We start from the raw sequence: 14,202 nt of genomic DNA, 5'->3' as shown, positions 1-14,202 counted from the left end.
GCATTAGGCCAAATCTAACACTAGGTAGAGGAAGTGTGCATGTCATGTGATTTACAGCACCACATGATGAAAAATGCTGATGTGCCAGTGCAGGGACACAGGGCAGTACCAAGATGCACTGTGGGCTTTGCTTACCTTGATGCAGCAACAACATTTAATGCAGATTTGTGTGAAACACTGACGCACGTAGGGGGAAAGGAACTTTTAAATGCTGAGATGACTGGGATTCAGGAACAAGGTTCTGGAACAATAAATTACTTTTCAAAGCGTGATTTCTATTGCAAGATCTAGTCCCTTCCTTCAAGCATCTGACTAAGCTCTCAAAGCATGCATTTAGCCCCCTGTTAGTATCTTTTGAGCAAGGGTGACTTAGTTCAGCCACCAAAAAAATTCCCTATCTCAAATTTATGAAAAAAGTATGCAAAACCAAGAGATCGTCCGGCATGTTTTTTTCTTTACTCCTTCATGAAAATGTTCCATTGTTGAAACTTCACAAAAGCAATAACAATAGCAAAATATTTTCTTCAACAGAGAAGATTAACTTCCACAGATTACGTAGTGCAATTGGTTACCAAGTAGAAGGAATGGGGAAATTTTAATTTCCCGAACCATGATTAACTTCAGCCCATTCCATGGAGTTCCTGTAACCGCAGTGATAGCCCTGTTATTAAAAATGTGCGTTGGCAATCCATTGTCTTTTTTACAAAGTTTGTTGGTGGAGTTTTTGCACAAATAACTAAAGTGTGACATTCATTTCAATTGAAGAGTATAGAGTCTGGGTCTTGATTAGCCATTTGTGCAATGTGCTTTAATACATCCTTTTTGGTAATGATTCCAAGTAACCGTCTGCAAAAGGAACGAAGACAGAAAAAAGAAAAAATTAGTAAATTCATGGAACCGACCACATTGGAATAACTGTGAACTTTATCCTGTTGGTGTATTGTGTGATTATATTTATGTACAGCGCTTGTGAAAGTCATGTCAGTTAATGGATTCTATCAAAAAGACAGTTATATTTTCGAAGTAGACCCTACTGAGAAGTATGTGTGCAAAAATTATCCTTCCACAAATGTTTTCCAACTTATCCTGTGCCTCACACAAATACAGTTAATCGAGCCCAGTAGAGGACTTGGAGCCGGACGTACAAAAATTAGGAACTCCGATTTCCAAATTGCCATTCTTACCAAATAGCTATTAGGGAATCTCAATTCCTAATGTAAGAAAACTCTGAACTATTAAACAGTGATTCATAGTGGGTCGCAACTCAACCTACAGCACGAATATTAATGAGGTATTTTGCAGTCTGCAACCCATTAGGAATGACAGCCACCACAAGGATGGTGGCCTCCTAGAGTCAGCAAGCCACCATATCTGTGATTACTTTTAAATAATATATATATATATTTTTTTAATGCAGCCAGTTTCCCTTAAGGGAAAAAGGAAAAACAAACATTTAAGTTCCATTTTTAAGAGCAGGCAGTGGCCTATGGAACCACTGGCTGCTTTTAAAAATATTTTTGTTTACATTCTCAAATTTGTGAATAGGTTACCACCTCCTTTGAGGAGGAGCTGAAATATTAATGTTTTGTGACTGGAATTCGGTCTCAGAACATCAATACATGCCACTGTGATTTTGTGTTTGGCCAGGACACTCTAAACACGCTCCTTCCTAATGCCAAATTGCTAAATCAAATTGTGATTCGGTTACAAGACACAGGATGGCAATTTGGCATTTGTATGCTACAAAATGTTTTTTTGCAATTGCAAACGTCCTGATTTTACAAATTAAGCAGTTTGCGACCTCCAAAAAAGATTTGTATATCAAAGCAAATCAAGAGACGCCAGAAAGGTGTTTTTTAGTCCGGAATGAGCATTAATGATATTGATACTATACAATTCTAAGTCTGTTCATGCTAGGTCACTCTGCTAATAACGGTTTAAACAACCACACACTTAGACTAGTTGTAAAAACCCTGAAAATGTGCAATCATTTTATAAAGTAAAGTATTTCAGGGCAGGTCAAATAGGCTTTTTAATCTGCTTAGCTAAAAATCATCCCAACTCCCCTTAAGATGACCAACGCATTTCTCCTGCCTCCGCAAGCGAACAAGCACACAACAAATTACCATTCGCCTCAGACACATACTTAGCAACTTTAAGAGCCAGCTGCAAGTTCAAATAATGATAAAACCATCAATGTGCAAAAGAGGAAAGGTGCTCTGGAAATTTCACAGCCCATCCATGGCATAATAAGGGAAAGTAACCTTCGCCAAAACAACTCGGAGAACTTTCCACCACAGTTGCACAGATAGTTCTAAAAGCAACCCCAAAGGTAGTCAGTCAAAAATAAATCAAGGGTTTGTTTGGGCACTGGCAATCTTTTTCTAGTGTTTACTTGTGTTGAGAGCAGTGCATCAGATCCTGCAGCCTGTCCGTACCTATGAAGGACCAGGGGGCCAGTGAGGTGCTCTACTGAGGAAGAGATTAAATGGCACCAAGGGGGCAGGGTGATAGATCAGCACAACATAAATGAATAGCACCCACAGAAGTCATTAACATTTTAATAGTCCCTCTCTCTCTCTACTTTTGTGGCCAATATTTCCTAGAGCCAGTGACAGCAAAAGTTAAAGTAGAAACCACTGGCACAAAGTGCATCCAACCAGAGATGCAGGGTGCTCTACTCTCTAGAGGTACCAAATCCTCAGGCAGCCCGATTCTGATGGTCCAGAGTAAAGCCCGGAGGCTCTGCACTGGATGGTAGACCAGCAGTCCTAAGAGAAAGGGGAAAACACTAGTACCCATCTAGACCTAGAAAGATATAGATTACAGGCAGCTCTGGGGCAGTGAGCGGAGGGGATATGGAGGAGCTGTCAGAAGAGTATTGTCTTGTTCAAGCCTTGCCCGCTCAACATATTCTAGGTCACTAACCAGCATTCTCTCCTAGACTCAAGTAGGGCCATATGTTGGGCACCAGGGGGGTTTATGAGAGGTAAGGAGGTCAGCAAGCGAGAGTCATTGTTTAAGCACTCTTCTAGGTCTTTTATTTTGGCTTTCGCAGGTTTATGAGGACTCACTATTTAACTCGGATATTTCACTCCTACAGGAAGTCATTTCTCGTGGGAAACTAAGGCTCCCAAACTGTTAATCCTTTATCAGCTCAAACCCTTCTGGATTACAGCTGCCCCTCGAATCCCTGACAAGCATTTAGTCACACCCTGTAATAAACACTGTGCACATCGTGCCCATTCGTCTACTCTACTAACATAGGCATAACAAAGAAACATTCACGTCAGTTGAACAATGCAAACGTGCATCACACGTAAGATCCAAGATAAATTAAATTCTTCAACAAAGAAGGCATACAATTCAGTACGACATTCTAAAAAATACAGAAACATATGCGTGCACTGTCCTCACTAAATACATCCTGTAAATATCACACACACCCATTCAAAACCACGCCACTAATGCATATGCGACATTAAACACGTTAGCTGAATTCACAGCCTGGACAAGATAACTCAGCATGGTGTGTACATGCAAATTTTGTAGTTACTGACATACACTTTAAACAAAAACCTAAAAACAAAGAAATAGAAAGGTGGTGGAGAACTTGGAATGCACTGAGAAGGTTATTTCGAAAGGGACCTTCCACCCCCCCCCTTTCAAATGCACCCGGGGAACACACTTATTTGCTGCCACCAACATTTGGGGCTTAATTTTAACGTATGGAAGAAGCTATCTTCTAGAGGAGTGGTTCCCAACCTGTGGTCTGGGGACCCCTGCGGGTCTGTGAAGTCTCCTCTGGGGGTCCGTGACTGCTTAGAAAATTAAATAATTTTAACAGATATATAAAATGCATATAAATAAAGTGACTAAATGTACAATAGAAAATTTTAAAACGTACTGTAAATGTCAAGGAATTTGAAGGTTAAAAATTTAATTAGTATCCTCCGGTTGATTCGTGGGAGCAGTGCAGGTGCCTCAAACAGAATACAGTATGGACGATGTGAGGCTTCCATTGAATTTAGAAAAGCTCTAGCCTTCTTATTAAAATTTTTTTTTTTTTATTTATATTTGTTTGCAAATTAAATGAAATGTGTTATTATTTTGTGTACGTGTTTGATGAATGCTTGTTTCTGTATTTTTTGTGTGTTGGTTCGTGTTTTAAGTCCTCGACAATGTTTAGGCCAGGGTCCCCTGCTTCCAGTAATGACTCGGTAGTTGGTACTCGGATTCCAATAATGATTCAGTGGGGGTCCCCGGATTCCAGTAATGATAAAGTGGGGTCCACAGAAGTTAAGATTGGGAACCACTGTTCTACAATACAGGCTGGGCAAGGGAGTCCTAAGGTTTGCAGTGCTGATGTACAGCAGAGTGAGGTAAATTGAGTACCTCCTTGGACTGAGCAACTTTGGGAGATTCGACAGGGTTATAACGAGAAATCTCTACTAATTATGGAAAGAAGCTGGTAATGTGGATAAAAACAAACATTCTGTTGCATTTTGAGCAATTCTGAATGCTGTCAGGCATGACTGACACGCCAACAGCTGTACGGATTGACAGGTAAGATCTAAACAAAATAAAAATGAGAGAACGCTTCCTATTGAGGCTGAAACACCTTTAGATGTGCACAAGAGTTTTACAACAATGTGCATATTTTGATCTAAGTTGATTTATAAGCTGTGGATATTCATAGCATTGAGACCTGTCACGCATGGGTGTACATTTATTAGTCAAATGTTAAAATATTCTAGTTTTAGCTGCATATTTAAAAAAATGTTGAATAAATATGGATAAACACAAATAGAATTTCCCAAAATAAAAAAATTTGATATATACAGATGGAATGGTAAAAAAACATCCAATAAAGCTGGAACCACCATTTATTATGGGACAGCAGCTCTTTCTGAAAAGCATAAACGTTGTGAACATACTAATTCAAAGAGCGGTGCTAGTTCTGAATGACAATAAATCATGGCTGAACAAAAGTAGATGTCTATTCACATCATTAAATAAACTATCAGTAGGTGCACTTCCAAAGTCTATTTTTTTTCCTGATGCACAACTGAAAATAATTTAATGATAGAAAACTTTTTTATGAAACGTGCTAAAGAACACACCATGGAAATTATTTTAAACAGATTCAGAGGAACCACGGAGCGTGGTAGAGGAACCACGGAGCGTGGTAGAGGATCGAGAGAGAGACAAATTGAGAGATGTTCATCACTAAAATATTACTGTGCAGCACCTACAAACCTTTCTTGCCTTGTTATCTACTGATCTGGACTGAGCGGGAATTTTGGAAGCAAAGACTTCATTTACCTCGTCTGAGAAACAGACTTTCAGAAAGTTGTAATTTAATCCCGACAGTGCACTTTAAAGAGACTTCCCCAGCAGAGAAGTTTGTGTGCAGTACAACCACCTTAGTCCTCATGGACATCATTTAGGGGTCGCAGCTGCGACCCCTGGCTTGCCATTTACGACCCCCGTCATTGCATTTGCGATCCCTGGCTTCAGAGGTGGCAAATTCAGTGCTAGGAACACAGTCTCAGCTCGTCCTTATGGACGTCAATTGGGTCTCCGCTCTGTTTGTTTTCTCTCAATGTTTTATTACACCAAGTGAAAAATAAAATGTTATTCACTATTAGTGCAATAAAAATGTGAGTATGTCCTTCCATGGCAGCTGAGGTAAGCAAAAATGCGTTTTAATTAATATGTTGTGTGAAAGCCTGCGGGTGAAAGTGTGTTTATGTGAGAAAGTGTGTGTAACTGTTAATTTGTATGTATGGGTAAGTGTGTGTGGACGAAAGTGGAGGTCAAAGGGTGCGTGATGTCACTTCCGCTCCCCCGGCAGTTTGGTGAATTGACGCCCACGCTGGTCCTCCTGGTGCTCTTGCAGGAAGGTGTCACATAAAAGCTTCTTCGCTGGGTATGTGCTGCCAAAAGCTCTGGTAGGGGCTGGCCGGTGTCATTAACTGTAAGTAGTTACCGTTAAGGTGATTACATTTCCGTGCCCTGACAGCGCGGGACAGAACAAGAATTCCTCGTTCCTTGCGTCGCTCACTGCGCGGAACGAAGAATTCTCATTTGAAGGCAGTTACACCTTTTTCCTCTAACTGGAGCATGCAAATGTGAAACCAGCAGAAACAGCGGCATTGGCCACAACCTCATATCCGCGGATTGCAATATAAGGAACTATGTGGAACTTATCAAGTAGCAAGTCTATTGCTTCAGCAGGAAAACAGAAACGAAAAACAGTAACTAAGGCCCAGCAGAGATTCATGTTTAAAATACAACAGGAAGTGGACGATAGCAGGTGTTAAAGTGGCAAGATCTAGAATTACTGAACTGTTTTGACTGGGAAACGAGTCACTTCAGAAACAATGCCCACAATAGCAGTCCTCTATGATCTTTTTAAATTTTGTTGCCTTTAGCTATGACTTTAGGGCAGCAGCAATGGGGACTGGGTTTGGAGGCATACCTACATGTCAAACCATTTTACAGAATGCGAGATATTTTTAAACCCCCACCCCTCCTCTATTAACTCCTAAATCTATCGATCGAGTAAAAAAATAATAAGGGAATAACCCGCTGGCCTATTGATCCTTAGGATAGTGGAGCGTGCCCAGGGATATTAGATCTACCCGGGCGAGTGCACTACGATCAAGCAAGCCACACAGAAATGTGCGGGTGTGAGACCTTTATTAAAAAAAAAAAAAAAACACAGAAGGAAACTTTCTCTTTGGAAATAGGATTTTACAGATTAGTGGCGACTGGTAGGTAGACATGTGACGTAATTGTTCTTTATGGCAAGATGCGGTAACCTCCCTTGTTAGAAGTCTTCACATTCCTCTTTTGGCAGTTTTGTACCGTACACCACAGTATCAGTACACTACAGGAGGAACATTTAGGATGAGTCGCAGGGACCAGTGAGGGACTGCGGTCCCACAGTAATCGCTGCCAGAACCAGAATTCAGTTAGTTCACATACTATGCCAGGGCTGTAGCAACATGTGAATGAATGACAGCGCAATGCATCGCAGAAGCACCTACTCCTAAAGGGATGCACTTAAATCCATCTCTGCACCGAACCGAGAAGACACAGAAATTAACATTCCTGATCCGTGCTGTAGATGCTGGACCTTGTACTGGTCACACTGACTGGTCTCATCAGTCCCATCAATTCTGAAGCTAAAGACACACCTGAATGAAGCCCTTCACCAGCAGTCACTGACCAGGCACCGTTAACTACTACCCCGCAAATATTCACGAAAGCACCACAAATGGAGCCAAAAAGCCTCGAAAATAACAGAGCATGGTCAAGGAAGGAAGAAGCAATTTAAGCAAAAAAACAGTCAGATTTTTCTCAGCTAAAGTCCACGAAAATATATCTAACCACAGGATATCTGTTGCGCACACAACATGCCTTTTAAGTTTTCACTTCTGGGGTTAAGACAGATAATGTCTTAAATACATGTTATTTTCATAAGGGAAGAATTCCAGTAAACTTTAGTGTAACCACAGCCCTTGTAATCCCCTCGATTGCCTCAACAGGGCTAAAGCTCCCGGTACTTACGCATTGTGCGTGACGAGACACTGTCGTAGTCCCAGCTTGCGAAATATGTCCACTACAATCTCCATGGGAGTTTGGTCAGTTACAGTGAAAGGGCTGAGATCCATGATGCTCCGCAGTTTCAGGCTGGGTGGCGAGGTTGGGGGCAGTGAAGGAGAGTGTTCAGTGAAATAAATAGATGATGCGCTCACAACGCCGTCTTGCTTTTTACGTGCACGCTCTTGAAAAAAAGAAAATTGCCATTAAAGTAAATACAATTTGTAAGAAATACACCACTCTTCCTGCAGTGTATCAATTTCCCCCAAAATAGTCACCCATTTTAGCCATATCTTACTGAGGTAGAGAATATGCATATTGATGGGACAAACAGTGAAAAATATATTTGAATGCAATGAGCCATTCAGGTCACAAATCCTTCACTTCTTTGAAATCTATTCAAATTATACAATGTCACCAATGTACAAGCCCTGCAGGTTTACTACACACAACAGAGCAGGCATCACCATTTTCTGAAACTAGTGTGAAGTCTAATGTTTAAATGTAGCACAGTGATTACATTCATAATTCCACTATACCACGTTAATACTTTGTGAAGGCAAACATCCTCAAAAATACAGGTTTATTATGCTGGTTAAAATCCACAAAATTAAAAAAATAATAATAATCCAGTGCAAACTCCAAAAAAACTAAAATTGGAGAGAAGGATAAAAGCACGAACAACTGTAGCAGTGTGAAATAATACATCAAGATTTGCATAACTAGGTTAAAACTTTTTTGAAGCTGTGTGATAAATGTCAAATCTATACATGACAATCGATTGTACAACGCTAGGGAAAATATTCAAGAGTTTGAAATCGCTAAGAGATTTGATAAAGACTTCGGCCTCATTACAAGTGTGGCGGTCTTAAGACTGCCATACTTGTGGTTGCAGTGTAACCACCGCGGACCCGGTGGTAAAGACTGTTGCACTACGAGTCTTGTGGTTTGTCCGAAGCCAAACTGCCACAAAGCCGCCAGTCCTGACGGTCCGGTCAGACCGCCCGGACAGGCGGTGAACTCCTCTGGGCCGGCGGCAGGCCTAAGACTTCCGGCCGTATTAGGAGCCAGCAAACCGTCAGGCTTGTCGCGGCGGTCGCCCTGCCACAAAAGTCCTGGCAGTAACGCACCCGGAGACAAGAATATCCATTCCTGTCACCAGCACACCCCCACCCACCTGTCTACACACTTGCAAACATCCCCCCACCCGACTGCATGCATACACACACACAAACACACTCACTCGCTCTCACACTGACACAGGCACCCCCCCTCACATTCATACACATCCCCCTCCACATTCATTCACACACTCCCCCCCATCCAATCATGCATAAAGCCACACATGCATGCACACCCATTCTGACACACACATGCTTGAACACATACACGCACACCACACACATTCACGTGCCCAACACACCCCTTTCGGTCGTTCAACCTACGTGCCTGGGCCGCATACAGCCCACGTCAAAAAGGTCGTCCGGGAGGGAGTGGATGTCGGCGCTTCCCCTGCCAATGCCGCACCACTGTGCCATATTACTGCTCGTAATATGGCAGACGGAGTCCTTGCAGCATGGCGGTGCTGGAACTGCTTCTCTCCAGCCCTCGGTCGACCTGTCGGTGTTGGGTTTGTGGCTGTAATCTGGCAGTCTTCGGTCTCTGACTTGTAATACGGAGGCTGTGGGACCGCCAACACTGGTGGTCTTTTGGCGGCCGCCAGCATGGTGATCTTCCAAAAAGACCACCAATGTCACAATGAGGGCCTTAGTGAGTAATGCAAAAGTGAAAGCAAACTCCCTCATTTTCACAGAAGGCGTTGGATCGAGTTCAGACTTTCCATGAAAAGTATATTAAAATCATTTTTAAAACTCTGACTCCCTAACCCTATGCATTATTGTAAGTGAAGAAGCAAACCAATATCTCTATTATTGGAAAATCAGAGCTTTAATGTTTTTCTAAAATTTCTAATCCTACATATACAAGTGCAGTAAAAGTGAGTAAGTCCATCACTATATGATGGAAAACACTTTCCACTCATCCCATAAAAAAAACAACGACCTAAAACAGATACTGAGCAAAGTGATGTTGGCTAAAATGTCCTGGCTGCGAGTGTCACAAGAGTGACTAGTGTTCCAGTCTTGGTTTTATTCTTTTCAAGTGCAGTTCGAATCATTTTAGCTTTACAAACTGTTCATAATCTGAACTTTTAGTGAGTAGGTCGAAACTGTATATATATTTTTTTTTTATAAAAAAAAAGCACAAATGAGAAGAGCAAGGAATAATATTCTTTGAGCAAGGCCAGTGGCAGAACATGTGGCATGTGCTGTTGTACTGACGTCAGCATGAAAGGAGTCTGTCTTCTTAACAAGATTAATCTCAAAGTTTCACAAGTGGTAGATACTCCGGAATAAGGCAGCCAATTTCATTGATGACAAGGGGAGTGAAAGGCCCAGCTAGTTTTGAAGGCATCAGTTTTTGCTACAGGGAGAGAAGTCTCTGACCAGGAATACAGTTTGAGAAGCGAGAAGCTGTTGGGGCAATGAGAAAGAATGTAGCACTCTACCACACACTTCAACTGCTGCAAAACTTTAGAAAGTGAAGGCATAAATACCTCCATGAGGTGCACCACAGATGCTTGAGATTATCTCGGATATGAAAACACCAAGGTCCAGCAAGCCACACCATCACACTTCAAGAATAGGGAGTGGATCCACTTGGTGCAGCTCCGCCTGCTGTAAGGCACAGGTTAGAAACAGAGGCTGCTGGTCTGACAATTCATCACACCTCACAGTTCCAGCAGCACTTTGAGGGAGAACGTGATGGTTGGAGGTTGTAGGGGTCAGAGGAGTACACTACCTTTCACACTGATGAAGAACATAACTGGGTATTCGGGATGGACACCAGTACACTTCTCCCCCTACAGAGGGGAAAAGAGCCTTCAGGCCATGAAAAATGTTTCAGCACTAATATTCTGACGTGGAACAGCTTTTCATTGAATGGCCAGAGATCACACTTCCCTAGAGAGTCGATGGGTGTTCTGAAACTACATCATGAAGAGTCCATATTTAGTGGCCATCTTGATTGAGGCGAGAGGAAAGGTGAGTGTCCATCAAGAGCCCCTCAAGTCTAATATCTTGGCATACTTAGGTTGGATGCCAAGTAAAGGCTAGGTTTCTGATACTACAGGTATATTAGTTTTAATGGTACATCTTGAGCCTGGCAAGGGATAGCAACTACACAAGATGCCATCATACGCAAAACTATATGAAAACTCTATATGATGCATTGGGCTGAACATATACTACAAAGTGTAGCTAATCTCCAGGACAGGTCAAGTCTACTACTCATCAGAGGAGTGCAAGCACCAAGTAGGAAAAGCTACCTTGGCCACACTGACTGAGAAGGTGAGACTGAACAAAATGCTTGTCCATCGTTTTGCACGGAGAAGGATACACATGAACTAGTAGAAAATGCCAGAAAGCCATTTCCCCTGGCTAAAGGCCTGAGGGCTGGGAGTAGTCCAAACAGTAATGCCAGAGCAATTCAAGAAATGGTATTGAGGAAACAACTGTAGTCTAGTACAGTGGTTCCCAACCTTTTGATTCCTGTGGACCCCCACTTTAACAATAATGGAACCCAGGGACCCCCACTGAATCATCATGGGAATCAGGGGACCCCTGTCTGAGTCATTACTGGAAGCTGGGGACCTAATTTGTCAATATTTGTTAATATTTCTTAATTTTCTAGGCTCTCGTGGACCCCTTGAGAAGGCTTCGCGGACCCCCAGAGGTCCCCGGACCACAGGTTGGGAACCACTGGTCTAGTACTTTTGACCGGGGGCTATTACTTTAAAAAAAAAAAAAAAAAAAAAAAAAAAAAGAGAGCTTCTTTCCTCAAAGACTTTTTTTTTTTTTTAATCACATTGTTTTCTTTAAAGGTAGACAGACAATAACACCTGTGGACAGGGAAGGGTTTAGAATAGAGCAAACCCATTCAGCAACTCGGTGGTCTAGACCGGTTATCAAATCCACACCAGGGCTTACATTCAGAATTCATCTCTCAGATTTCCTCCTGTGAGGATCAGTGTCTCTCTCAGACTCCACCCCCAAATTAATGTGACTAACGTTTTCCGCCAATCTTGGATGCTGTCATGGAGTCCTCTTTTTCATCACAGACACACAAATCTCCTCAGCCAACAAATATTGCCCTGAATCTCGCCTCCAGAGATTCAGTGGAGGGCCAAGTGGTTCTAGCCAGTACATCATTATCCTCTGCTTGCCTCAGCAGCAACAACACAACAAAACAATCTGTAACGGTTGTTCTTTCTGTCTTCAGGATGGATACCTAGTATGCAACATACAATGGAGTGGGTAACCAGGTTTCCTTCGTCTTTTATGGAGTCTGTTACCTGCATTCAATATCTCCTGACAACTGGCTATAAGCGTATCATATAGAGGAAACTGCACCATTGTAGTGGCACGTTGGACATTCTTGTGACCTGGTAGGAATATTTTGTCTAGTATTTGTGGGTAAGGAAAGCGCAATGAAGGATTTTCAAATGAGTGAGGCGGAATCTTCCCTTGCTTGTCACTTTTTTTTTAACTCTTCCAAATGAACGTCCAAGAGCTGCATCCCACTGTCTCGCTTTCACTTCACACAGAGAGAATGGTGGTGCTAGTGTCTGGGGATTGGTCATCAGGCAATCTTGAATTAGTAACTATTACCTATTGAAAAGAAGTCTCCCTCACTTATTGAGGTCCAAATTAACTGACGCTGTAGGGCATTGAGATAGACGCCCAGGAATTCTTCCCAGGTAGGATGGGTGGCCCTTGATAATTTTGGGCAAAGGTCAGAACCTGCCCAACTCAAATTGTAAATTTGTATTGAGCTTCTACAAACAATAAAAAAAATCAGTCTTCAGCACATAGGCCCACTCGACAGCCCCTCATTACTCATCCAGCCTTGTTCCCCCCCCTCCTCCCCAAGGCCTCTATTTATTTGAAGCGTGGGGGCCCCATATCTTTGCTCCCAATATAAAGGGAACCCTTTTTACGATTCGCTTTATGAGTAGGTCCCATATGAAAGACATCAATGACACCGACTAATGAGTGCCCCAGCTCAACGAGAATCCACAAAAGTGATGTTCCTGGTGGTGAAATTAGTTTGTCAGGGAGCCCTGCACCAGCAAGCACACTTACTGCAACTCATTATGAAGTGCTTCAAGAACGAGTATGCTTTCTTGCCCAAAACCTTCCTTACACTAGAAGATATATCTAATAAGACAGTCTGAATGTCCACAGAAAGGCTGGCGAAATGCCTTCAGGGTTACCTGCGGAGGGAAGCCACTGTGGACATAGGACAGGCCATTGTGTCAGCTAAGCTTAGGCCACATTTACGGATTTTCTAGGAAACACTCCTCACCAATTAGGAAAATGTTTCTTCATCTAATCTGGAAGGCAAATCAGAAACAACTTTGCCTTTTCACACAAAGTGTGAAAGTACCATCCAAGGAGGCATGTGGGCTTAGATGTTTGTACAGCTAGGCTAACCAAAACGAACACTTTATATTACGACCACTTTACATTATCACAGAATCAAGGCACAGTCAGCTGGTGACGCAATCCATGCTTTAGGATTCAGTTTAATCAAAGACGCTTGAACCACCAAAGTCTCTGGAGAGGACAGTGTTGACAAGAACTTGAGATCGGACAATGTGGGCTTATGAAGTTGAATGATCTGTCTGAACAGTCAGACCTGAAACAGACATCTCCCAGGCAGGGAACAGAGGTTCCAGTTAATCAACCAAAAAAGGCTGTGAGACAAACTAGGCCAACTGTGGGATTTCTGCTAGGCTGCTGGACACTCAAGCAAGCACCTCCACACTGTTATGTACCACTGATGTAAGTGAACAAACCTCCTCATAATGAGGAAAGGAAGAATAAAGGACAACATCTTCTGGGGATATTTCTGGGCTACTGACATTTTGGATGTCCGAAAAGAGAACAGCATATGTGTGGTAAGGAGGTGTCAGCCTCTGAATCATCTTCCTCCATGTGCCTAAATTCCAGGTTGATACACTACACTCTACAAAAAAAGGATGGATGGAATGAATAAGTTACTTACCGTCAGTAACACCTTATCTGGTAGAGACAGATTCTACTTGCAGATTCCTTAGCTTTTTAATTTCCCAAGGTGTAGTCTGGATCTAGAGATTTTTATTGTGTCGTACTCCTGCGCACCGTTGGATGGCATCAATCGGCTCCGCATCTGTCGTCGTCAGCGCAGAATACAGTGGGTCCTATATAGTAGGTGCCACCCCAGCACGCTGATGTCCGTTTCTTTTCACAAATTTCCACGCCAGAAGCGCAGAGCAATGAAGAACACGGACCACTGGTGCGTCAAAACTAAGGCCCTGAAAGAGAGCCACTGTCCCTAGAAATCAGCTCGCAGAACAGTAAAGAATCTGCAAAAAGAATATGCCTCTACCAGATAAGGCATTGCCGAAGGGAAGTAACTTGTTCATCTGATAGAGACTTCTAGTTGCAGATTCCTTACCTTTTGAACAGATACGCATGCAATACCATCCCC

The 14,202-nt window shown here is 42.5% G+C and overlaps 1 protein-coding gene across 4 annotated transcripts in view; it reads right to left on the bottom strand.

Moving 5' to 3' along the window:
* Nucleotides 1-434: 434 nt before the first annotated feature.
* The window catches only part of CLCN5 (chloride voltage-gated channel 5), a 214,621-nt gene continuing 200,853 nt past the window's right edge, over nt 435-14,202 (bottom strand). For all 4 annotated transcript variants that reach the window (XM_069211865.1, XM_069211866.1, XM_069211868.1 and 1 more), the window contains 2 exons: nt 7,579-7,795; nt 435-846 (listed from right to left, as the gene is read on the bottom strand). In XM_069211865.1, the coding sequence (XP_069067966.1) occupies nt 756-846; nt 7,579-7,795 (308 nt within the window). In that variant the 3' untranslated portion in view covers nt 435-755. The remainder of the gene's footprint in view (nt 847-7,578; nt 7,796-14,202) is intronic.

The sequence above is a fragment of the Pleurodeles waltl genome, chromosome 10 (assembly GCF_031143425.1).
Source record: "Pleurodeles waltl isolate 20211129_DDA chromosome 10, aPleWal1.hap1.20221129, whole genome shotgun sequence".
NCBI classification, from domain to species: Eukaryota; Metazoa; Chordata; class Amphibia; order Caudata; family Salamandridae; genus Pleurodeles; species Pleurodeles waltl.
The sequence above is the reverse complement of the archived record's forward strand: the minus strand, read 5'-3'. Positions and strand labels throughout refer to the sequence as shown.